The sequence below is a fragment of the Eptesicus fuscus genome, chromosome 5 (genome assembly GCF_027574615.1).
Source record: "Eptesicus fuscus isolate TK198812 chromosome 5, DD_ASM_mEF_20220401, whole genome shotgun sequence".
Lineage (NCBI taxonomy): Eukaryota > Metazoa > Chordata > Mammalia > Chiroptera > Vespertilionidae > Eptesicus > Eptesicus fuscus.
Genome location: NC_072477.1, coordinates 100,615,044 through 100,641,622, shown reverse-complemented (window position 1 = coordinate 100,641,622; position 26,579 = coordinate 100,615,044). Strand labels below are relative to the sequence as shown.

Here is a 26,579-nt window from a genome sequence, read left to right as displayed (position 1 = left end):
CTCCTCCCAGTGTGTCTGGTCATGCAGCTCTCTCTCTCCTGCACTGACTCTCTCCAAGTGATCTCTGGCCTTTCTTTTCGCTGAGTGCCTCACCAGCTGTGTTTAATTCACCAGTTCTGGGTGGGTGTTATTTGATTCAGCTGTTCCTTCTATCTGCTCTGTGAAAAGGTGCAGGACCCAACTGGGTATTTGGCTGCCACCTTGTCTCAGTGTTTGTTGGTTTGTAGCTGAAGCAGCTGGTCCCTGGGGATTGTGGTTGTAGGGTCCCTGGATGTATCCGAGGTCTCATTGGTTAAAGGTAAGGCTGAGCTTCTGATCACAGCTACTCTCTCCTTCAAGATGGCATGGTCTCTGTGATAGAGCCAGCCACTAGGAGAGATTTCAGTAGTAATAGATGCTGCCCGTCCAGGGGAGCCTGGTCCACCAGTCTCCAATAGTCCTGTGGAATATAACTGTCCCTCACTCACAAATACACTCCCTGCACATCCATGCACTCTCCTTTCGCTCTCTCACTCACACACTATCTTGCAGCCTACCATCCCATCAGCCACCATCTTCAAGCCTCTCCTATATATTTTTGAATGATAGACTTGCTGATAAAGTAATCTTGGTTTTAGATTCTAGCTTTTCATTACTTTAAATATTTCATACTGTTTCTTTTTTTTTGTCTGAAGTGTTTCTGTTGGATTTTTCCTTCACCAGCTTAGTGAAGTTTTCTGTCATTATTTCTTCACAGAGGTTCTCTATACCTTACTACCTGTCTTCTTCCTTTGGTACCTCTATGATGCAGATGTTGTTCTATTTCATGTTGTCTCATAGTTCCCTTAAACCGCTCATGATTTTTAAGTATTTTTACTTTTTGCTGCTTTATTTTCTACCTTCTATTCTAATTTGCTTATTTGATCATCTTTTTCATCAAGACTGCTTTTAATTCCTGTTTCTTAGTAATAATTTCTATATATTTTTTCATGCTGAGGCACCTTCCTCTAAATTATTTGCAATTCCCACTATTGGTTCTATTAAGTTTCTTGTTTTCACTGTTACTTGAACATCTTTATAACCATTACTCTGAACCCTATATCTGATAACTTGCTTATATCCATCTTGTTTAGGTGCTTTTTTGGTGATTCTTCATATTTTTTAATTTGGGGGTTGTTTCTTATCTCCCCATTTTAGTTGTCTCTTTGTGTTTGTTTCTCTGTGTTAGATATACTTTCTATAACTCCCAGGATTTGTAGTGTTGGCTTTTGCAGTAAATGTCCTATGGGACCCAGTAGTGTGGTTTACTTATATTAACTGAGCTGTATGCTCTAGTCATGCCCCTTTTGAGGGTTATTTGGGTTCTCCCATTGTAATTGGATCTTGATTGTTATTATGCAGTTTATGGGTAGGCTCTTCTCTCAGGCCAACTAACTGTGAGATTCAGCCATTACCATGTTATGTGAGCTGTTTTATCAGGTGCTTACAAACAAAAACAAACACCCCCAAAACAACAACAACAACAACAACAAACAAACAGGAACATACAAAAAATCCTGACAACAATAGCAAAATCCACCACAAAAGAAAAAAATATTAAGAAATAGAAGAGAAAACATGAATACTAAAGTAAAAATAAAGAGAGAAAAAGATAATATTGCTAATAGTGAAATAAAAAATAAAGAGGACACTGGAAGAGAAAATGGGCAGGAAAAATATTCTAAGAGGAAAGAATGGAGAGAAAATAAGAGTAGAGAGTAAGAAAAAGAAAATGGTAAAAAAAGATAAGAAGATAGAGTAAGAAAGCAAAAATGTTATGGAAAGGTAACAAGAAGAGAAAGAAAGGAAAAGCAAAAGAAAGAATGGAAAATAAAAAAGGGAAAAGGGCTTAACAAAAGGAAGGAGGCCAATAAGAGATATGAAAGAAATGAGCAAAAGTCTTAATAATAATAATAATAATATCAAAGTAATAAAGAAGAAAAATAAGGAAAATATTGAAAAAAGAAGAAAACAAACAAACAAAACATTTTTTAAAAAGACAGTCATAGGAAGTTTTTCTAGACAGCTTATATTGTCTGAGGCTTACTTTTTGTCTGCTGATTTCAGGCCTCCTGGGAGGTACTTTTGGGTCAGCCAATTTCAGGAGCTAAGTTTGGCTTTCAGTGTTCTGTTGTAGCTGTGGTCAGTCTGAGGTTCTCTGAAAATATCTTCCATCTGCCTCTCTCCTGAGGTTTCCTAGCCTTCCTGCAGTGTCATCCAAAGAATGTCTTTAGGGTGGAGGCAGGAAGGCTAGCATAGCTAAGCCTAGTGGGCCTTCTTCTTAGAGATTTCACCTTCAGGCACTCAATGAGTATAAATTAACCTCTGCTTCAAAGCCAAACTACTCAGTCTCTACCATATCCTCCAAATACAGTTCCATCTTAGGTGGCCTGATGCATGTTCAGGTTGGATACAGCTGGCTGCCTTTTCTGAAGGAGCAGTTTCAGCTGCCCAGGCTCAGTGGGATTGATCAAAAGAGTCACCTGTGAGAATGTTACCTGCCCAACCCACAGGAGGAGGACTAAGCATTTCTTCCTTGTCCCAGGCAAGAGCCTTTGAGGGTCTTATTCTTGGAATGCTTTTCTATGAGATATTCTCCCTACCCCCATCAAAGTGTACCAGCAGAGGTATCTGAGGTTTCAGAGAGCAGATCTAAGCCCTTTCCTGTTGTGGTGTTCCCAGCCTGCAGGATGGGTAGACATGCTCCACCCCTCCTTCCTGGGATGGCTGACTGAAATCACAAGGAGCTTGGAACAGCCTCTCCACAATGCAGTCACAAAGTTCAGCTCTTGCTTGTCTGTCTCCCCAGTATAAACCTTCCTTGGGGGTGCTGTCCAAACATACAAACATACAAACAAACAAAAAAACCTGTTTTGTGAGGCCCCAGTACCCTTGCACCACAAGTCCAAGCAGAGGGGTCTACAAAGTCAGCCCCACACAAGACTCTGATCTATCAGCACAGCTGGTCTCAGTAAAGGTGTGGCTGAGAATCCCAGCCCCACGCACACTCCCAACTCTCCTCAGTGCAGATCAAAATCCCCAATCTGTCCTTCTACCAGTACCACAGGCTGAGCAGTCCATGAACTCCACAGGGAAGGAGGAGTTCCAACCCATCTCTGGAGGTGGGAGAGTTCCCCTCCCCTTCATAGGCCACATAGTTTAGATGCTTTATGGGTATCTTTACAATGCCTTTCTGGAAAGCAGAGGGTCCCTTTAAGTCACTCCTGGGTGAATCCCTCAGGCCCCTTTCTATTCTGGAGCCACAGACTGCAGTGCTGCTTTTCCAGCAGTCAGAGACTGGGGTGAACCTCTTCTAAAGGGGCTGGTGACATTAGGTGTGCTCTTTTACTGCAAAGGTACAGACCCAGCCTTCAAGGCAGTTATGCTGCATCTCTCTGACCAATGCTGTGTGGGCTCCTCCTAATCTTTGCTGTTCAGGATTTGGGATCCCTGCATGGAGATGCAAGCCCAACTCCTCTCTTATCAGTCACAATGTTGTTTCTTCAGTGCTCATTAGATATAATATTTTACAATGAATTTATGGCAGGTTGGCTCACAAGCAGATCCCTCTTTAAAAACAAAAATTGGGGAATCTCCTTATCGCACCTTAACTTTGAAAGATAGTTTGGTTGGATACAATATTCTTGTAACAGTATTTTTTATTATCCCTTTGAATATACCATACCACTGTCTTTGAGATTCCCCAGTTTGTCATGTGAAGTCAGCTGTTCATCTTACGGGTGTTGTTGCCTGGTCAATTTGGCCCAGTGGTTGAGCATTGAACCATGAATCAAGAGGTCATGGTTCAATTCCCAGTCAGGGCACATGCCCAGGTTGCAGACTCAAATCTGTGCAGGAGGCAGCAGATCAATGCTTCTCTCTCATCGCTGATGTTTCTATCTCTATCTCCCTCTCCATTCCTTTCTCTGAAATCAATAAAAACAACAATAACAACATTTTACTGGTGTTCTCTTTTCCATGATGATTTGTTTGCCCTTTGTGGGTTTTATGATTTTCTCTGTCCTTCTTAACTTATACTATAATGGGTCTCATTGTGGATTTCATTGTACTTATTCTAGTTAGATTTCATTGAACTTGTCTATTCAGATTGATATTTACCATTGAATATGTTTGAAAAATTTCGACCATTATTTCTTCAAAAAATTTCCTTCCCTTTTTCTCCTTGCTCTACATTTATAGTTCTCATTACTTTATATCTAGAGATGCTTTCTTCTGACCATTCAAATCTACTCTTGAGCTTCTCCAGTGAAGTTTACCTTACAGTTATTGAAATTTCAATGTCACAATTTTTAATATTTTTATTTTCATATATAATTCTCTCTTTGATATTTGATAACATATTATCACCTATTTAATATATTTATAAATTATGTAACAAGCTACAACTGGAATATACACAAAGAGTTTTTGTGGTCTGCTTTTCTTCTTTATCTAGTTTACACTTGCTATTTCTTTTCATGTCTCATATATTTTGTTGCAAAACCTGGACTTTTTAGGCAATGCATTGTAGAAAATCTGGATACTGGGTTCCCCTCTACTCTGGAAGATTGTTATCATTGTGTTTCTGGTTCTGTATTGAGTGATGAGGCTAGACTATTTCATATTTTACTGAAGTCTTCTTCCATGCAATGTCAAGCTTCTAATGTTGATCCTGTGAGGACATGAACTTGGGGAATGAACACCATCACCTTTGGAAGACAGTGGTTTTGAAAACCTCTCTTTTACTGTCTCCTTCCCTGATTGTCCTGTTAACCAGCTTGCCTCATTTTATATCATATCAAAGATCATGATGAAGTGTGTTAAGCACTGATCTGCCAGGACAAGAATCAGTAGTCTCTACACTAAACTGTATTTTTTTAAAAAATGTAAAGGTTGCTGATATAGTTTAATCATATAGAGTGAATTAATAACCAATGCAATATCTATTTTCCAAATTCCTCTTCTATCCCATAGAAAAGAGCATTTTTATTTTGAAAATACAAAGCAATTATCCAATTGGTTCTGCAAAGAGAATTAATAGCATTTTAAAGGCTTCCATCAAGCATATTCCAAGCTCACAATAGCATTGGATTTTTGTGAATATTGTTAAATTGATGAGTTCTAGAACTTACATTATATAGCTAATTTTCCATTGGCATAAACTACTAGAATTCTATTCAGTATAGGAAGAAATTATGGTGATGATTTATCATGTAATAATAGCATATAGGTACAGTGGTCATTGAAGGTCCAAACTTAAATTTCTGAGAAGATAAATAAACTATAAATAGACTTACAATATACATAGTCTTACCAGGGTGACTTTTTGATTGTATCTTGACTTCCCCCTTTATTAGTCCTCTTCCAAAAGTACCTGGTAAGTGTTCTGTATAAGTCTCTATAGAAATAAGCAGTTTTAAATCAGTTTTTTAAGGTAAATATTAACATATGTGTTGATGGATGTATGCATGTGTATGTTGGTTTGTGTGTATAAACTAATACTCATCTAAAGAGCATTTTTACCACAGGAAAATAATTATAATGAAATATCTGAGTTTCAGAAATTAACACCTTAGAATTATTAGAGCCATTAACCATCACAAAAGCCTCATTGACCAAGGTAACTTATGCAGCTCATAACAAAATTAAATCACAAACTGACGGTTCATAATTCCTTAAGTAGGTCTTTTTTCATAACATACAACTTATTTTGCCAATTTAAATTATTCTAGAGAGCTTACTTTTATAACATAAATTTCATGTATACCAAAAAACACATTTCTATTGCAAGGATACACCTATTTGGGCGGGTCCAAACAGGTTTCTCCAGGCCAGGTTGCAAACAATGGTTATCATAGTCACAGAACCCAACTGTGAGGCAGAATTTCTTAGACTTGTCCAGGAATATATCAGTACCCTCTTTTTTGTTATATAAATGTAAAATGATTAGGCATTAGGGTTGGAAAGCAATAACTGGTAATTTGTAGACAGATGTAAATGGTCCTCTCAAGTCATAAGCATGTAGATCTTCTAGCTGGGGATGGGGAAATGGGTAGTTTGCAGTAATGTGAGCATTGGTATTGCATTCCTCTCCATTTGAGTCTTTTGGTAATTTTAACCTTTTGCTGGATTTGGAAACAACTCTCTAGGTCCAATGACAGAAAACAATATAATGACATTTATTTTTAACAATTGCATATTACAAAAGAATAATTAGAATGGTGATTCTGCATCACTATCTGGGTAAAGTTTTACGGGAAAAATGTTTTTAACGCAATACGTACTTGGGATGGAAAGGTGCCATCTTCAAGACATCATAAAGCAGAAATTATTGCTTTGGCAAAGTGACTGAGCCCATGAATATCACCCTAACAGTACAATCATTCCACAATAGCAAAGTAAGCAGAAGTGAAATGCAGATGGGGGCACCATTTGCAACAGTAAATTATGACATTTGTGAAAGTAACATTAGTTATAGCAAGACATGACAGTAGAACCTTATCAGACATGTTTCAGTTCTTAGTCTTCCTCCAACAAAAACATTTAGAAGAATTTATGCCTTTGAATTGAGAGCACAAAAATTTTTTAGATAATCAGGAAAGCAATGAGAATAGCCCTTGAGGGCAGATTGGGTTTAATGCTGTGATCAAAAAAGTTATGTGTTGGAAAAACTTATAATCTATTAATAGGCACAATTTCCTTGTTTAACAGAATTCTGCCATTTCTTTTAAGTCTTTAAAAAATCCACCCCCTTTGAAGTTAACTCAGGTATTAAAAAAAACATATAAGACAGTACTATACGATTTTCCCATCTTATCTAATAATAGACAAACATGCTAATTGACCATATTAGTGATGCCCACAGCCAATCAGGAGTATGCAAATTAAACCAATAAAGATGGTGGTTAATTTGCATATGTGTTCTACCCTGCCCCCAGCTGCTCTGGGCCTCTGAGCAGTGTAGGAAGGTGGAAAGGCGGCTCCCGCCAGAGCAAAAGTGGTACCAGCAGCCAGGGAAAGGAAGGTCCATTCTGGCATGAATCTTCATGCATCAGGCTTCTAGTGGTAAATAACTATTCAATGGCTATTAATAATTCAGAAAGCTGTGCAACAATGCAACAATTGCATAGTCACCCTTTACTAGTAGTATATTCTTCACATTTATAAAAAATATATTGCAGAGAGATATAGAATTGTGATTTCTATGTAGTTTTAGTCAATCCTTCACTTTTTTTTTTACTACAGTATTACATGTTACATGTATGGATATTAAAGGCATTACTGAAAATGCTGTTATAATATTTTTATGAAACTAAATTGTAAGAAAGCCGAGAAATAAAAATTCAAGAAAGAATATATTTAGAGTCTTTGTAATATAACCATTTTATTTATAATCTTTAGACTTTGATGTGCTTCCTGAAAAATCTAGTGCCATTTTCTTATTTAAATTCATCTTTGTCATCATCATCTCCTTTATGCTGCTTTTGTGAAATACTATTTGTGTATAGGTTAGAATACCAACAAAACATGTTGTACCTATTGTTTTATACAGTTGCCTTTTAAAACAATTAAAAAAAGAGTCAGATATGCATTTACAGGGATTTCTGTAATTCTAGAATTATTTTGAGTGATTGTGGTTTTATCACTTATTTATCTTGTGTGGACTCAAATTACTGAGTGAAATAACATCCTTTCTTTAATATTTCTTGTCAAATGTTTCTGCAAGCAATGAATTCTAACCCTTTTTATTTATTTGAGACTCCCTTTATCTTCATTTTTGGAAAATAGTTTGCCTGATATAAGATTTCCTAGTTGACAGACTTACCTTACACACTTTGGCTATTCTACCCATGCTTTCTGGTCTCTGATGCTCAGTCACTTGCTCACATGATTCTGTTCTCTCTTTCATAATGAACTGTTTTTCTCTTTGTCTTTAAACATTTTTACTATAATGGGTCTATTAGCGCGTTTCTTTGTGCTCACTCTCCTAAGCTTTCATTCAGTTTGGATGTGTATGTGGACTAATAACTTTCATTGAATACTGTTCAAAATTTTCAGCTTTCTTTCTTCAAATATTTTTACTGCTCATTTCTCTCTCTTTTTTTCCCCCTGATATTCCTCTTACCTTAAGTGTGCTGGTACTTTCTTCAGACCAGTCAAATCTTCCTTTGAATTCCTGCAGTGATTCCCACCCCCTCTTCACCCCCAGTTTACTCATTGAAACTTTCAACTCCAGAATTTGCTTCTGGGTCATTTGTATTAATTTTGTTTCTCTTGGTTGATACTATATAGTTGATGAAATATTTTCATCATACCTTCATTTTTCTTTGCAAATATTTTCTTATATTACAAATTGAAAATTTTTGGCAAACACATAAAGCAAGATATTGTGGACCTTTTCCCAAAAACATTTATTGTCTTTGTGTCTCTGAGCCCCATTTTGGTAATTCTCACAATGTTTAAAACATTTTTATTAGTATTACAGTGGTTACGGTGATATGTAAAAAGGGACATTTAATGTGAATTTTATAAATCTTTTGGAATGCCTTGTAACACACCCATATAAATTGACAACTTAACCAGTAAGTGCTGTGCACTATCTGGCTCCTCCTCTCACCATTCCTGTATCTTTCCTTACCTTTGGTCTCCCTAGTCCCTGAGGCACAACAATATTGAAATTAGGCCCATTAATAACCCCATATTGGCCAATAAGTGCTCAAGTGAAAGGAAGAGTTCCACATCTCTCCCTTAAATCAAAAGCTAGATATGATTAAGTTTAGGAAGGAAGGCATGACAAAAGCCAAGATAGACCCCATAGCTAGGCCTTTTGTGGCAGTAACGAGGTAATGAATACAGAAAAAAAATATCTGGAAGGAAATTAAAGTACTAGTCCAGGAAAGCCAGGAATGATAAATGGTAAAACAGCCTTATTTTTTACATGGAGAAAATGTTAGTGATTTAGGTAAAATATCAAGCCAGCCACAAATCCCAGAAAACCAACCTTAATCCAAAGCAAACACATAACTGTCTTTAATACTATGAAAGCTGCAAAAAAAATGTTTGAAATTCATAGAGAGTTTCCGAAGCTGTAGAATATTATCCAGAATCCCTAGCTGAGATAATTAGTGAAGGTGGCTTATTTATCATTGAAACAGATTTTCAAGGTCAAGAAAGAAGGCTTATATTTGTAAAAGATGCCAATAGGCTAACTTACACAACTAAAAAAAAACAACAAAAAAACTCAGTGACTGCCTCCAGGGTTTCAAACAAGAAGCTGACCATTTTAGAATTTGATGCATCTGGTGAATATACTTTGAAGCCAATGCTTATTTACCATTCTAAAAATCCTAGGACCCTTCAGAACTGTGTTCAATTTTCTCTGCCTGTGATCTATAATTAAAACAACAAAGCCTGGAAAACAGCACATGTGCTTACCAAACATTTTTCTGAATATTTTGGTCCATTGTTAAGACCTACCACTCAGAAAAAATAATTCTTTCAAAATATTGCTACAAATTGCCAAGGCACCTGGTCACCCAAGTGCTTTGATGGTGATGGCCACTGCGATTAATGGTGTTTCACTCCAGCCAATACTATATCCATTCTGAAGCACATGGATGAAGAGGAGTAATGTTGAGTAAATTCAAATATTATTATATGAGAAATGCATTTTAAAATGCCATAGCTACCATACATAGTAATTGATCAGATGGATCTGGGTAAAGTAAATTGTATACATCCAGGAAATGAACCACTATGATCTATGCCATTAACAAAACCTGTGATTCACGGGAGAGGTAAATATATCAATAATAACAGGAATTTGAAAGAAATTGATTCAGACACTCCTGAATAACTTTTAAAAGTTCAAGTTTTCTATCAAGAAAATAACTGGTGAGGTGATGGAAATAGCCAGAAGAACTAGAATAGTAAGTGGAGCCTGAAGAACTTGATCCTGAATTGCTGTTGTGATTTCATGATAAAGCTTTAATGAATAGGAGCATCTTCTTATGGATCATCAAAGAAAGTGATTTCTTGATATGGAATCTACTCTTATAAAAGATGCTGTGAAGATTGTTGACATGACAACAAAGCTTTAGAACATTACCTAAACTTAGCTTATAAAGAAGCGGCAAAAGATATAGAGACAAATGAGAATGACAATACAACATATCAAAACCTCTAGGATGCAGTGAAATCAGTAATAAGAGGGGAGTTCATATCATTATAGGCCTATCTCAGGAAACAAGAGAAATCCCACATTAAGAACCTAACATCACATCTTAAAGTACTAGAAAAAGAATAAAAGCAACCCAAAGTCAGTAGAAGAAAATAAATAATAAAAATTAGAGCAGAATTAAATGAAATAAAGAACAAAAAGACTATATAAAAATCAATAAAACAAAGAAGTGGTTCTTTGAAAATATTAATAAAATTGACAAACCCCAGGTTAGATTCACTAAGGGAAAAAATATATATATAATAAAAGTCAGAAATGAGAGAGAAGTTACCACAGAATCACAGATAAACTAAGGATCATACTAGAATATTATTAAAGACTTTATGCCAACAGCCGAAACCGGTTTGGCTCAGTGGATAGAGCGTCAGCCTTCGGACTCAAGGGTCCCAGGTTCGATTCCAGTCAAGGGCATGTACCTTGGTTGCGGGCACATCCCCAGTAGGGGGTGTGCAAGAGGCAGCTGATCGATGTTTCTCTCTCATCGATGTTTCTAACTCTCTATCCCTCTCTCTTCCTCTCTGTAAAAAATCAATAAAATATATTTTTTAAAAAAAGACTTTATGCCATCAATTCAAAAATCTTGAAGAAGTAGATAAGTTTCTAGAAGTATATAACCTTCCTAGACTAAATCATGAAGAATTAGAAAATCTAAATAGACTGATCATCAGTGAAGAAATTGAAACCATCAAAAACCTCCCAAAAAACAAAAGTATAGAACCAGATGGCTTCAACAGTGAATTCTACCAAATATTCAAAGATTTAAAACCTATCCTTCTTAAACTCCTACAAAAAATTTTGAAGAAAAGGCAATACTTCCTAACACATTCTAAGAGGTCAATATAACCCTGATGATAAAACCTGCCAAAGATAACACACACAAAAGTAAACTACAGATCAATATCTCTGATGAATACAGATGTAAAAATCCTAAACAAAATACTAGAAAATAGAATTATAAAAAAAAATACATCATGATCAAATGGGGCTCATTCCAGGGACACAAGGATGTTTCAACATACACAAATCAATCAATGTAATACACCACATTAACCAAAGAAAGGATAAAAATTATATGATCTTATCAATAGATGCAGACAAAGCTTTTGATAAGATAAAATACCCATTTATGATTAAAACATTCAATAAAATAGGAATAGAAGGAAAGTACCTTAACATAATAAAGGCCATATATGATAGACCCTCAGCATTTATCATAATCAATATTGAAAAACAGAAAGATATTCCTCTAAGATCAGGAACAAAACAAGGATGTCCACTCTCACCACTCTTATTCAACACTAGAGGCCAGGTGTGTGAATTCGTGCACCAGTGGGTCACTTGGCCTGGCCTGCAGGATCAGGCCAATACTGGCCTTCTGAAACTGGCCTGAGGGGTCCCAGATTACAAGAGCGCTCAGGCCAGGCCAAAAGACCCCACTGGTGGACAATCAGGACTATGGAGGGATGCGCGAGATTGGCCAGCCAGGGAGGGACCGCATGAGGGCTCCAGGGCATGTCCAGCCCATCTTGCTCAGTCTCGATTGGCTGGACCCCAGCAGCAAGCTAACTTACCAGTCAGAGAGTATGTACCCTGGTGGTCAGTGCACATAATAGCAAGTGGTTGTGTGGCCTTAGCATATCATTAGCATATTATACTTTGACTAGAAGCCTGGTGCACGAAATTTGTGCATGGAAGGGTTTCACTCAGCCCAGCCTGCACCCTCTCCAATCTGGGAACCCTTGAGGGATGTCGTTAGGATCGGGCCTAAACGGGCAGTCAGACATCCCTCTCACAACCCAGGACTGCTGGCTCCCAACTGCTCGCCTGACTGCCTTCCTGATTGCCCCTAACCTGCTTCTGCCTGCCAGCCTGATCACCCCTAACCACTCCCCTGCCAGCCTGATTGATGCCTAACTGCTCCCCTGCCAGTGTGTTTGCCCCTAACTGCCCTCCCCTGCAGGCCTGGTCACCCCCAACTGCCCTCCCCTGCAGGCCTGGTCACTCCTAATAGCCCTCCCCTGCAGGCCTGGTCCCCCCAACTGCTCTCCCCTGCAGGCCTGGGTCCCTCCAAACTTCCTTTCCCTGCAGGCCCAGTCACCCCCAACTTCCCTCCTCTGCCATCCTGGTCACCCCTAACTGCCTTCCCCTGCAGGCTTGATTTTCCCCAACTGTCCCCCCTTGCAGGCCTGGTCCCTTCCAACTTCCCTCCCCTGCTGGCCTGATCGCCCACTACTGCCCTCCCTTGCAGGCCTGGTCCCTCCCAACTGCCCTCCCCTGCTGGCCATCTTGTGGTGGCCATCTTGTGTCCACATGGGGGCAGGATCTTTGACCACATGGGGGCAGCCATCTTGTGTGTTGGAGTGATGGTCAATCTGCATATTACTTTTATTAGATAGGATAGAGGCCTGGTGCATGGGTGGGGGCCAGCTGGTTTGCCCTGAAGGGTGTGCCAGATCAGGGTGGGGGTTCCCTTGGGGCATGGAGCAGCCTGGGAGAGGGGCCTGTGGTGGTTTGCAGGCCAGCCACGCCCCCTGGCAACCCAAGCAGAGGCCCTGATATCTGGGATTTATTTATCTTCTACAATTGAAACTTTGTAGCCTGGAGCAGAGCCAAGTCTTCTGCTTGCTCAGTGGTGGCAGCCATTTCTGTTAGGATTTATTTATCTTCTATAATTGAAACTTTGTAGCCTTAAGTGGAGGCCAAGGCAGGTCAGGGTGTGTGGAAAGCTTGGCTTCCTCCATCGCTGGTGAAACCCAAGCCTCCCTCCTGCTCTCTCTGTGGCTGCAGCCATCTTGGTTGGGTTAATTTGCATACTCGCTCCTGACTGGCTTGTGGGCATGGCTTGTGGGTGTAGTGGAGGTATGTTCAATTTGCATATTACTCTTTTATTAGATAGGATTGGTTGAACTGATGACTGGATGACCAGACACTTAGCATATTAGGCTTTTATTATATAGGACTAGAGGCCCAGTGTACAAATTTCATGCATGGGGAGTTCCCCTCAGCCTGCACCCTCTCCAATCTGGGACCCATCAGGGGATGTCTGACTGCCGGTTTAGGCCCAGGGGATTGGGCCTAAACCGGCAGTCAGACATTCTTACAATCTGGGACCACTGGCTCCTAATTGCTCACCTGCCTGCCTGCCTGATTGCCCCTATCTGGCCCCCCCAGCCTGATTACCTCTAACTGCCTCTACCTGCCTGCCTGATAGCCCCTAACTGCCCCACTGCTGGCCTTGATCACCCCCAACTGCCCCCCACCGGCTTGGTTGCCCCCAACTGCTCCCCCTGCCAGCCTGGTCGCCCCTCACTGCCTCCCTGCCAGTCTGGTCGCTCCATGCAGCCTGTGTTCAGTCATTTGGTTGTCCATCACTGACCCCCCCTGCCAGCCTGGTCACCCCACGCAGCCTGCTATTCAGTCATTTGGTCGTCCCTCACTAACTCCCCTGCTGGCCTGGTCACCCCATGCAGCCTGTTGTTTGGTCATTACTGTGAGGGTGTCCTGACCAATTTGCATATTATCCTTTTATTTGTAGAGATAGTATGGTCAGTCCTAGCCAGAGCAATAAGGCAAGAGAAAGAAATAAAGGCATCTAACTAGGGAAGGAATAAGTCAAACTGTCACTTTTTGCAGATGACATGATTCTGTATATAGAAAACCCTAAAGACCCCACCAAAAAACTATTAGAAACAATAAACAAATACAGTCAAATTGCAGGATACAAAATTAATGTGCAAAATTCTATTGTCTTTCTGTATACTAACAACAAAACTTCAGAAAAAGAAATGAACAAAACAATTCCTTTTGCAATTGCAACCAAAGGATAAAATACCTAGGAATAAACTTAGCAAAGAATGTTAAAGACCTATATACTGAAAATTATAAAGCATTATTCAAAAAGATTGAAGAACACACAGCAAAATGCAAAAGTATCCCATGTTCATGGATTAGAAGAATCAACATAGTTAAAATGGCCACATTACCCAAAGCAATATACAGATTTAATGCAATCCCCATAAAAATCTCAATGGCATTTTTTAAAGAAATAGAAAGAGAAATCATCAGATTCTTTTGGAATCACAAAAGAACCCAAATAGCCAAAGCAATCCTGAAAAAAAAGAACAAAGTTGGAGGTATGCTACCTGATTTCAAATTATACTACAGAGCAATGATAATCAAAATAGCATTATACTGACAGAGAAATAGACACACAGAGCAATGGAACAGAATGGAACCAAATGTATATGGACAAATAATTTTCAGCAAAGGAGGCAGAAATACACAATGGAGTAAAGGTTTTCTTCAATAAATGCTGCTGGAGAAAACTGGAAAGCCATATGCAAACAAATGAAACTGGACTACAGTTTGTCCACATGTACAACAATTAATTAAAAATGGATCAGAGACCTAAATATAAGACCCAAAACAACAAGTTACATAGAAGAAAATATAGGTACCAAACTTATGGACCTTGGTCACAGAGAACATTTTATAACCTTGATCCCAAAGGCAAGGGAAGTAAAGGCAAAAAATATCACATGATCTCACTCATATGTGGAATATAATGAACAACATAAACTGATGCACTAAAATAGATCCAGAGACATAGAAGCATCGAACAGAATATCCAACCTCAGGGGGAACATCCAACCTGTGTGTGTGTAGGGAGGAGGGGGCACTGTGTGGGGGAGGGTGAGAGATCAACCAAAGAAATTATATGCATATAAGCATAACCTATGGATACAGTCAGTGGGGGAGGTGAGGGCATGTGCTGTGGGGGGTGGGAACACATGGGGAGAGGTCAATAGGGAAAAAAGGATTCATATGTAATAATTTAGAATTAAAAAATTAAAAATAAGTAATAAAAATAAAATAAAATAAATGAGACTATATCAAACTAAAAAGCTTCTGCACAGCAAAAGAAACTGACAACAAAACAAAGAGGCAGCCAACCAAATGGGAGATGATATTTGCAAACAGTAGCTCCAAAAAATTTCCAAAATATGTAAAGAATTAATAAATTTCAACACCAAACAAATAACTCAATCAAAAAGTGGGCAGAGAACCTGAAAATACACCTCTCCCAAGGAGTTGTACAAACATACAATAGATATATGACAAGATTTTCAACATCACATTAGGGAAATGCAAATCAAAACTACAATGAGATATCACTTTATACTTGTTAGAGTGGCCATTATCAACAACACAAGCAATAGTAAGTGTTGGAGAGATTGTGGAAAAAAGGGAACCTTCATTCACTGCTGGTGGGAATGTAGACAGATATAACAACTATGGAAAGCACTCTGGCAATTCCTCAAAAAATTAAGAGTAGAGCTACCATATGACCCAGCAATCCCTCTCCTATGTATATACCCGAAAATCTTGAAATCATATACTCACAAAGAGAGTGCACATCTATGTTCATTGCAACATTATTCATGGTGGCCAAGACATGGAAAAAATGAAACAAAACACAGTGTCCCATGAGAGTGGACTGGATAAAGAAGATGTGGTGCACATACACAGTGGAATACTACTAAGCCACAAGAAAGTGCCATTTGCAACAACATGGATAGACCTTGAGAATATTATGCTAAGTGAAATAAGTCAGTCAGAAAAAGCTAAAAACCATATGATTACACTCATATGTGGGTTATAAAACTGAAACTCGTGAACACAAACAGCAGTGTGATGGTTGGCAGAGTGTTAGGGAATGGGGGCGGGGGAGAGGTCCTAATATAAGGTGGCAGGAGAAGATCTGACCTTGGGTGGTGGGCAAACAGTGCAATATAAAGATCTTGTAATATAGAAACTCACATCTGAAACATATAAGTTCATGTTGACCAATGTCACCTCAATCAATTGGATACATAAAAATATCAAAATAAAATAAAGTTGTTTGAGAGTACTACTCCAATTTTAAGATAAGTTATACTGTGGGTATAATGACACCAAACAGCCTTGCTATCTACACAGAACTCATCCATGAAAGGAAGGGTCAATAGATGTGGCAAACTTGTTGTCTTATTTTAAGAAATTGCCACAACTACCCCCACTTTCAGCAACCACCACTCTGATGCATCAGCAGCCATCAACATTGAGGTAAGACTCTCCATCAGCAAAAAGATTACAATTCACTGATGGATCAGATGATTATTACCAGTCTAGCCATAAAGTATTTTAAATTAAAGATGTGCATTGCTTTCTTTTGTATAAAAAATATAATTGCACACAGGGTAGACTACAATATAGAGTAATTATCACATTTATATACTCTTGGAAACTAACAATTTCATGTGACTTGCTTTTTGTGATAGTCACTCTATAGCAATGCTCTGGAAACAAACACAAAGTATCTCCAAAGAATGCCTGTATTCAATGTAAGAATTTAACTTATTAAAGGAGGGTATGCATCAATCTTTTTCTCTATGTAATAATAACCCTTAGATACTTTTGTTCTTAAATATACACACTTAATTCAACTCAAAAGAGGATAAATGAACCTGAAATATAAGATTTTATAAATTCTTCTTCTTACCAGGGAGTTCCATTGATTGTGGCTTGAGTTGTCCCTTTATTGTTCCATGTGCAATTGTATCTGCTGGGCTTTCTGCATTACAAACAGATTTCAAAAGACACCATATGATCATTTACATATAAATAATTTACATAAGAATATATGTTTCCATGAGTGTGTGTATATTGGGTGTAACTAGCATGTGTTTTGCTTTTAAGAAAAGCATTATATTGAAATATCTGGGTTGCAGATTCACAAAAACTTAAGTTAGAATAGATGGAGCAAGGATATCAGCCATATTATGCTGATGTTCAGAGATGTTTAATGACTTATCCAAAATCAAATATATAGAAAATGACAAAAGTGAAATCATTTTAGGAGTTATGCCACATAATTCCTCAAACAGTGCTTATTCCATACAAATTCTCTCTTATGCAAATTGAAATCATCCCAGAGAAGTTATGATAATAAACTTACTTCCAGGCTTATATTAAATGTGCACTCTTTTTTTAGGGATGTACCTCATGAAGTAGAACTACACTGTTTGTCAGTTTGATTCTTACCATAGGGCAAGTTGCAAAGAATAGATTGTATAGTCACAGAAATACTTGACTCAATAGGAAAAATTTTAATTTCCCTTTAGGTTTTATAACTGTAAACCATATAGATGTCAGTGATCAAGAGAACAAAAAGACATTGATTGGATTGAGAAAAATGCTTCCTGAGGATCCTTTGGCATGGGGAGCTTGTGACATATAAGGAGGAAATGGTTAAGTTTGCATTAGTACCACGGTACTGCTTGGATCCATTTCCTCTGGAGTTTTCATATGATTGTTTTTCTTATAATTAACAACTATTAAGTTTGTCCAGTGACATAAAAATGCATGAGAGGTATTAAAAAGAAATTAGTACTTTGAAAGGGATAAATTTGACTGGTGAACTAGAGTGGATCTCAGGACCAACAGCTTATGGGGTTTTGGAAGTAAGTTCTAGTGACCCTGCAAGTGTAGTTGGAAACATCTCAGGGTCCTAACACTGCACAGCAGACCTCTTGCTTTGATGAAATGCCTGAACCCATGAAAAGTTATAAAAAGTCACATTATGACTCTGCCAGTCAGCACATACCATACCACCTTTTTTACGGAGAGTGTCCCAGCTGGGGTATCAATAACAAACCAAACAAATAGGTCATTTTTATGCAGAACAAATCTTCACTAATTGATTAGAAAGATTTTGTGAATGATTAAACACAGCACTCGGCAACATTATAGCCAATATATTTCACCTGCTCTGGTCTTTCTCCAATAGGTATAAGTAAGAAACACCAAGACTGAAGAATCAAGTACATAAAGTATACTAAGATAAATGGGAGGTAATCAAAATAGCATTTGAGGGGAGAAATTTATAATATGGTAAGAATCAAAACTTTCTTCTCATATCTTTCCATTGCTTTAAATCTTCCTTATTCTCTTACTATTTGTAGTTCAGATATCTATTTTAGCAAATGTATAGTATACAATACATTTTTCATATATATAGTGTGAAATTCAATGAGTTTTTAAAATTTATATTCAAAGTTGTGTAACTACCAACATTGATCATTTTAGAATCTACATCAAATAGATTCTAAATAATTTCCAGAGAGATCTTGAACAGCTTATCCAATATAGTTCTTTTACCTCTTTCTCCTTTTTGTATTATTATTACACAGCAGACTCACCTTATTATTGAGGGATCCATTCCAAGATCCCCCAGTGGAAGGATGCTTGAATTGTGGATTGTACCAAACCCTAAATATATTATGACTGTTCCTATACATACTTATTTATGATAAAATTTTTGGTTTTCCTTTGGCACATCCAAATTGCCAGCATCATTATTCTTGTCTATTGGTGCCAGTATGAAGTAAAATCATGTTTACTTAAATACAAGCACTGCATTACAAACAGATTTCAAAAGACACCATGTGATACCATGACAGTGCTTACTCATGTAATAACCTAAAAGACTACTGAGTGACAAAAAGGCAGATAGTGTACTCAATGGGTATAAGCTGGAGAAAGGGATTATTCATGTTCTGGGCAAGACTTAGGGGAATGGAATGAGATTCACCATGCTCCACAGAATAGTGCATAATTTAAAAAATATGAATTATTTATTTCTGGAATTTTCCATTTGATTTTTTTGTGTGTGTGATTGACCATGAATAACAGAAACTGGACCAATTAAAACTGCAAACAATAGGGAACAATGGTGTTGAATATGTCTATATTATGTGTTATAATTATCCTATCTAATAGAGAGGGAATATACTAATTGACCCTCATGCCATCACAAAGATGGCAACACCCACAGCCAATAAGGAGGGAATATGCTAATTGACTTCCCTGCCCTCAAAGATGGCGGTGCCTACAGCCACAAGATGGCGGCGCCCAGTCCCCTCAGCCTTGCTGGGGCTGTAAGCATTCGGCAAGGTTGGGCCTGCCCCCAGGCAGACCCAGCCGCTCCATGCACCTGCCTGCAGAGTCCCCCAGTCCCTTCAGCCTCCCAGCTGCCCAGGGCCAACTCAAGGCTCAGGTAACCAGGGCCAGCCAAGGCTTGTGCTGCCAGCAGTGGCAGCAGCAGAGGTGTGATGGGGCATCACCTTCCCCTGAGTGCCAGGTCGCCTCTCACCCCTGAGGACTCCAGGACTGTGAGCGGGGCAGGCTGGGCTGAGGGACCCCTCCTCCAGTGCATGAATTTTCATGCATCATGCCTCTAGTTTTTATATAACTGTATGTCCTCTGAAGAAATTAAGAGAATGAACAGAAAGTATAGTATATATTTACAATGTTCTTTTATATTAGTCTCCTTATTTATGATTCTGGGTTTTCTTCATTTGCTCCTGCACATTTGTGGTTAAATCTGCTAAAGCATCTTACTGAAATACATTGAGACTCCCACACTTATCCTTTGTGCTGCCATAGTGGAATATATTCCTTTTCCACATTTTATAGGCACAACAATACAATGATATACATTTTGATTAAGCAATTACCTTTTAAATCAACTACAGAAGCAAAACATGCATTCATGCAGTCTTTTAGAATTACTTAATTCCTTGAACCCATGCTATATTAAAGGAGGGAATCAAATTATTGCCTGAGGTAAAATTGCTTTCAACATGAACAATATGCTTGACTGCTACTGTTAAGGTAGGTCTGCTGGCAAACAGATCCCTTTTGTTTGTTTTGTTTTGCTTTTTGAAATTTGGGAATATATTTTTGTCACCTTCACTTTGAAAGATAGGTTGGGTATATATAACATTCTTGGTGACAGTGTTTTCTATTAGCACTCTGAGTATGCCATCCCATTCCCTCTGGCCCTGACAGTTTGTGATGTCAAGGCAGCTCTTCATCTTACCAGGTTTCTATTTTCCATGATGAGCTGTTTGCCCTTTGTGGGTGTTGTGGTTTTCTCTGCCTTCATAATTTTTACCAAGATGGGTCTGGTTGTAGATTTAATTGTACTTAATCTACTTAGATTTCATTGATCTTGGATGGACACATTGATATTTATCATCGAATATGTTAGAAATATTTCAACCATTATTTCTTCCAATGCTTTTCATGCTCCTTTTCTCTCTACTCTATGTTCACAGTTCCCATTGTTTTAAGTTTGGAGATTCTGTCTTATGACAATACCAATCTATTCCTGAGCTCCTCTAGAGCATTTTACCTTACAGTTATTGGAATTCCAATGCCAACATTTTTAGAACTCATTTCTTTAAACTGATCCACAAAAATACAATGCTATTATGATCTTGGAATATGCTTGATGGAATTCTTTAAAATGCCATTCTAATAACTTTTTCAGTGTTTATATTTTCATATATTTGTCACTTTGTTCATATTTTTATTCAATGAAAACTTGGCTGCTATGTTATTTTTCTCTTTTAAAAAATGGGATTGTGTATTTAAAATATTTATATATTACTAGAGGCCCAGTCCACAAAATTCATGCACAGGAAGGGGGTGGGTCTTCTCAGCCAAGCCTGCACCCTCTCCAATCCAAGACCACTCAGGGGATGTCCGACTGCTGGTTTAGGCCCAATCCCAGGGACCTGGCCTAAACCAGCAGTCAGACATCCCTCTCACAATCCTGGACCACTGGCTCCTAATCGTTCACCTACCTGCCTGCCTGGTTGCCCCTAACTTCCCCCCCACCAGCCTGGTCATCCCTAACTGTCCCCTGCTGCCAGCCAGGTTGCCCCCAACTGTCCTCCCCCCTGCTGGCCTAGTTGCTCCCAACTACTCCCTCTGCTGGCCTGGTCACCTCTCACGGGACCCCACCAGTCTGGTTGCCCATGCAGCCTGCTGTTCAGTTGTTTGGTCGTCCCTCACTAACCTCCCTGCCAGCCTGGTCACCCCACGCAGCCTGCTGTTCAGTCATTTGGTCATCCCTCACTAACCCTCATGCCGGCCTGGTCATAGGTAACCATCTTGTGAGGGAGTGATGGTCAATTTCCATATTACCTCTTTATTATATAGGATAGAAATGCCTCCAATTAGAATAAACAAAAAGAGTTTTGGGGGTCTGATTTTCTCTTTTGTAGAGTTCACATTTGCTGTTCCTTTGCATGTCTCTTATATTCTGTGGTAAAACCTCAGCATTTTAGGCAATGTATTGTAGCAAATCTGAGTACTGTGTCTGCCCTCTTCCCCAAATTGGGAAGCTTGTTGTCATTGTGTGCCTGGTTATTTATTGAGTGATGAAAAAGGACTATATCTTATTTTACTGAAGTGCCCTTCCCTGCAGCGTCATGCTTCTAGTATTGTACCTGTGAGGGCATGGACACTAACACCTTTGGATGACTGGTGTTTTGAAAGCCTCTGTTTTACTGTCTCCTTCCCTGATTGCTCCCTTGACTTGCTTAATTCCTTTGGTACCATCTCAAAGATCATGACAAAGTATGTTAAACACTGGTCGGCCAAGATAAGAAGCAGTAAGCTATACTCTAATCTGCATTAAAAAAAAAACCCTAAAGGATACTACACAACCTGAAATATTAGATATTTGGCTGATAGTATAATCACGTGGAGGGGATTAATAAACAATGGAAAATATTTTTTTCTAAATTCCAATTCTAATCCCTTCATAAGGTAGCTTTTCTGCATTTGTAAATACAAAGCAACTAATGAATTGTGTCTGATAAAGAAAGTGAGCAAAATGTCATTTTAAAGGCTTCCATCAAGCATGTGTCAAGCTCACAAGAGCAGTGGACTTTTGTGGATGACTTTAAAGAGATGAGTCCTAAAACATATATTATGTATCTAATTACCCATTGATGGTAACTGCTAGAGTTCTACTCATTATAAGAAGAAATTATGGAGATAGTTTATTATGTCAAATAACATTTAGTTACTGTGGTCATTGAAAGTGTAAACTTAAATAAACTTCTGAGAAGATAAATAAACCATAAATAGACTTGAAATATTCTTGTTCTTACCAGGATAGTGCATTTGCATTGATAGTTTCTTGGCTTCCCCTTTTATTTTACCTCTTCTGAAATCGCCCGGTAAGTATTCTGTATCAGATGCTATAAAAATAAACAGTTATAAATCAGTTTTGTAAGGCAAATATTAAACTATGTGTGTTGATGTGTGTGTCTCTTGGTTTCTGTGTGTAAAAAAAAAAAAAAAGCTAGTGCTCTCCTTATTAGAATTTTTATCACAGGAAAAGGATTATACTGAAATATCTATGTTTCTGAAATAAGTACCTTTGAATCCTTAGAGTGATTAACCATTAGATAAGACTTATTGTTCTGAGGCTTACACATATTCAGTGGTTTGACCAAGGTAACATATATACCTAATAACAAACTCCAATTACAGACTGATATATCATAATTCTTTACAGGGTATTTTCTCATAACATAAAAATTCTGTGTAATTAAATATCCCAGAGAGTTTATCTTAATAACATAACCTTCAGGTGTAAAAAAAAAAAAAAAAACCCACATGTCTATTGCAAGGATAAATCTAGTTGCGCAGGTCAAAACAGTTTTCCACTGCTCAGGTTGAAAACAATTATCATCATAGTCAAGAATCCAACTGTGAAGCAGAAATTCTTAAACCTGACTATGGATATATCCATGACCTCACCATATTTTTGTCATATAAATGTAAAACAGTTAGGGAATAGCTAGCATTGGAAACTAATGGCAGGTAATTTGTGGTCATATGTAAAGCTAATACCCTCTCAAGTCTTATAAGCATGTAGATCTTCTAGCTGGAGAGGGAAAATAGGTAATTTGCATTCATGTGAGCATTAGTATTGTGTCCCTTTCCATTTGAGTCTTTAGGTGATTTTTTCCCTTTTGCTGGATTTGTAATTTACTCTCCAGGTCCAGTGACAGAAAAACTATAGTGAAATTTAGTTTTAAAACCTGCATCTTGCAGAAAGAATAATTAGAATGGTGACACTGCATCACCTACTGGGTAAATTTTTCTGGGATGATAATAATAATAATAATAATAATAATAATGGTTTCAATGCAAATGGAACTGAGACGGAAACTTTACATGATGCAGACATCATAGACTGGAAGCCTTGTTTTGGCATGAATATGAATATCACCATGACAGTACAAACATACCACCATAGCAATCTAAGCAGAGGTGAAGTCCAGAAAGGGCATCTTTAGCAAAGAAAAAGACACACTGGGTTGGGCAGAACAACTTTGCCACAATAAATTATGACATTTGTGAAAGTGATATCAGTTATAACAACACATGACAGCACAACCTTAGCAAACACATGTTATTCCTTGGTATTCCTGCAACAAATACAATTAGAAGAATTAATTCATTTGAATAGAGAACAAAACAATTTATATAATCAGAAAGGCAATAAGAATAGCCCTTGTGGACAGACTGGCTTTAATACTGTGAGCAAAAAAGATATGTGTGGGAGAAACTTATAATCTATTAAGAGGCATACTTTTATTTCACAAAATCCTACCATTGCTTTCGAGTCTTTAAAAAATTCTTATTCTTTTTTAAGTTACCTAAGCTATTTAAAAATATATATAACTAGAAGCCCAGTGCATGAAATTTGTGTATGGAGGTGTGTGTCCCTAAGCCCAGCTTGCACCCTCTCCAATCTGGGACCCCTCGAGGGATGTCCGACTGCCCGTTTAGGCCCAATCCCACTGGGCAGTTGGATATCCCTCTCACAATCCAGGACTGCTGGCTCCCAAATGCTCGCCTGCCTGATTGCCCCTAACCACTTCTGCCTGCCAGACTGATCACCCCTAACCACTTCTGCCTGCCAGCCTGATCACCCCTAACCACTCCCCTGCCAGCCTAATCGATGCCTAACTGCTTCCCTACCGGTCACCCCTAACTGCCCTCCCTTTCCAGCCTGGTTGCCCCTAACTGCCTTTCCCTGCCAGCCTGGTCACCCCCTACTGCCCTCTCCAGTAGGCCTGGTTGCCCCCAATTGCCCTCCCTTGCTGGCCCAGTCACCCCTAACTTCCCTCCCTTGCCAACCTGATCTCCCCTAACTGCCCTCCTCTGCCAGCCTGGTCCCCCCCAACTGCCCTCCCCTGCAGGCCTGGTCCCCCCCAACAGCCTTCCCCTGGAGGCCTGGTCCCTCCAATTGTCCTCCCCTGCAGGCCTCATCCCCCCAACTGCCCTCCCTTGCAGGTCTGGTCACTTCCGACTGCCCTCCCCTGCAGGTCTGATTGCTCCAAACTGCCTTCCCCTGACTGCCCTCCTCTGCCAGCCTGGTCACCTCTAACTGCCCTCCTCTGTAGGCCTGGTTTCCCCCAACTCCCCTCCCCTGATGGCCTGGTTCCCCACAACTGCCTTCCCCTGCAGGCCTGGTTACCCCCCAATTGCCCTTCCCTGCAGGGCTGGTCACCCCCAACTGCCTTCCCCTGCAGGCCTGATTGCCCACAACTGCCCTCCCCTACTGGCCATCTTATGGAGGCCATCTTATGGAGCGCATCTTGTGTCCACATGGGAATGGCCATCTTTGACCACATGGGGGTGGCCATCCTGTGTGTTGGAGTGATGGTCAATTTTCATTTTACCTCTTTATTATATAGGATGAACAAAAATAGATACAGAGGCAAAGAAGTATCGAACAGACTGTCAAACTCCAGCGGGAAGGCAGGGGAGGGTTGGGGTGAGGTAAGAGATCAACTGAAGGACTTGTATGCATGCATATAAGCATAACCAATGGAAGAAAGACACTGGGAGGAGGGGGGAGGGCATATGCTAGGGGGTAGAAGAAGCCAGGGGGAGGTCAATGGGGAAAAAAGGAGACATATGTACTTCTATTTGTAATACTTTAAACAATAAAAAGTGCAATGCCCAGTAAAAAAAAAATAAAGAAATGAAATAAATAAATAAAAACAATTAATAAAAAGCCAAAAATGCATTTTCATGACCTTCTGTAATTCAAAAATTATTTTGAGTGATATTTTAAATTTTTGTTTACTTTTTATTTCTTTTGTGTGGATTCATGTGAGAAGATGTTCTTGTCTAGCAGGTCTGCGAACAATGAATTCTCTCATTTTTTATTTATTTGAGAATGTCTATCTCACCTTCATTTTTGAAAAATAGTTTCCCTGAGAAAGAATTCCTAGTTGACAGATTGCTCTTATGCAGTTTGGCAATTATACCCCATATCTTCTGGCCTCCATAGTCTCTGATGCTCAGTCAGTCACCTGCTCATTTGACTCACTTCTTCTCAAAACCTTCTGTATGTCTCCATATTTCAACATTTTCAGCATAGTGGGCCTGCTTGTGGATTAGTTTGTGTGCATTCTACTTAGATTGCATTCAGCTCAGATGTGGATATGGATTAATAACTTTCATTGAATACCACTCAAAATTTTCAGCTTTATTTCTTCAAATATTTTCATTGCTTATTTCTCTCTCTACTCTCCTTCTGTTATTCCCAGTACCTGGAGTGTGCTGGTTCTTTCTTTGGGCTGTCAAATCTTCCTTTCAACCCTCTAGTGAATTTTACTCATTTTCAATTTGAACTCCAGAATTTATATTTGTTTTTTTACATAAATTTTTATCTCTTGGTAGATACTATCTATGTGATGTAATATAATCATCATACCTTCATTACTGTTTGCAAATATTATATTTTTTATAAAATGCAGATATTTGTAAACCTTACATCAAGCAAATAATTGGGGTCCTAGCTACAACAGCATTTGCTCACTTTGTGTCTCTGAATCCCATGTTGGTAATTTGCACAATATTTCTAAGATTTTCATTAGTACTGCAGTTGTTATAGTGATATGCAAACACAGTTATTTGATGTTACTATTATTATTGTTTTAGAGTTCCTCATACCATGCCGATGTAATATGACAAACTACACCAATAAAGGTTTTGCTATAGCTAACTGCTCCACTCATCATTCTCTTTCCCATACGTTTGGCCTCCCTAGTCCCTGCGACACAACAATATTGAAATTAGGCCCATTAATAATCCCTCATTGGCCTCTAAGTCTTCAAGGGAAAGGAATAGTCTCTCACCTCTGCCTTGAACAAAAAGCTAGATATTATAAAGTTTAGTAAACAAGGCATGGTAAAATCCAAGATAGGCCTGATGCTAAGCCTCTTATGGCAGTAAGTCTGGTTGTGTACACAGAGAAAAAGTTTTGGAAGGAAAGTAAAGGTGCTACGCTAGGGATCCCAAGGAAAATAAGGTAGCAAAACAAACTTATTGTTGACATGGAGAAACAAAATTACAACTCACTGAAGGCTCAGATGATTATTAGCAGTTTGAAGCC

At 38.7% G+C, this 26,579-nt stretch overlaps 1 protein-coding gene across 2 annotated transcripts in view; it reads right to left on the bottom strand.

Moving 5' to 3' along the window:
- LOC114227992 (coiled-coil domain-containing protein 7-like) overlaps positions 1-26,579 on the bottom strand; it is a 245,064-nt gene that overhangs the window by 156,651 nt on the left and 61,834 nt on the right. For both annotated transcript variants that reach the window (XM_054716617.1, XM_054716618.1), the window contains exons 11-13: positions 22,267-22,356; positions 16,800-16,871; positions 5,333-5,416 (exon numbers count right to left, since the gene is read on the bottom strand). In XM_054716617.1, coding sequence (XP_054572592.1) covers positions 5,333-5,416; positions 16,800-16,871; positions 22,267-22,356 — 246 coding nt within the window. The remainder of the gene's footprint in view (positions 1-5,332; positions 5,417-16,799; positions 16,872-22,266; positions 22,357-26,579) is intronic.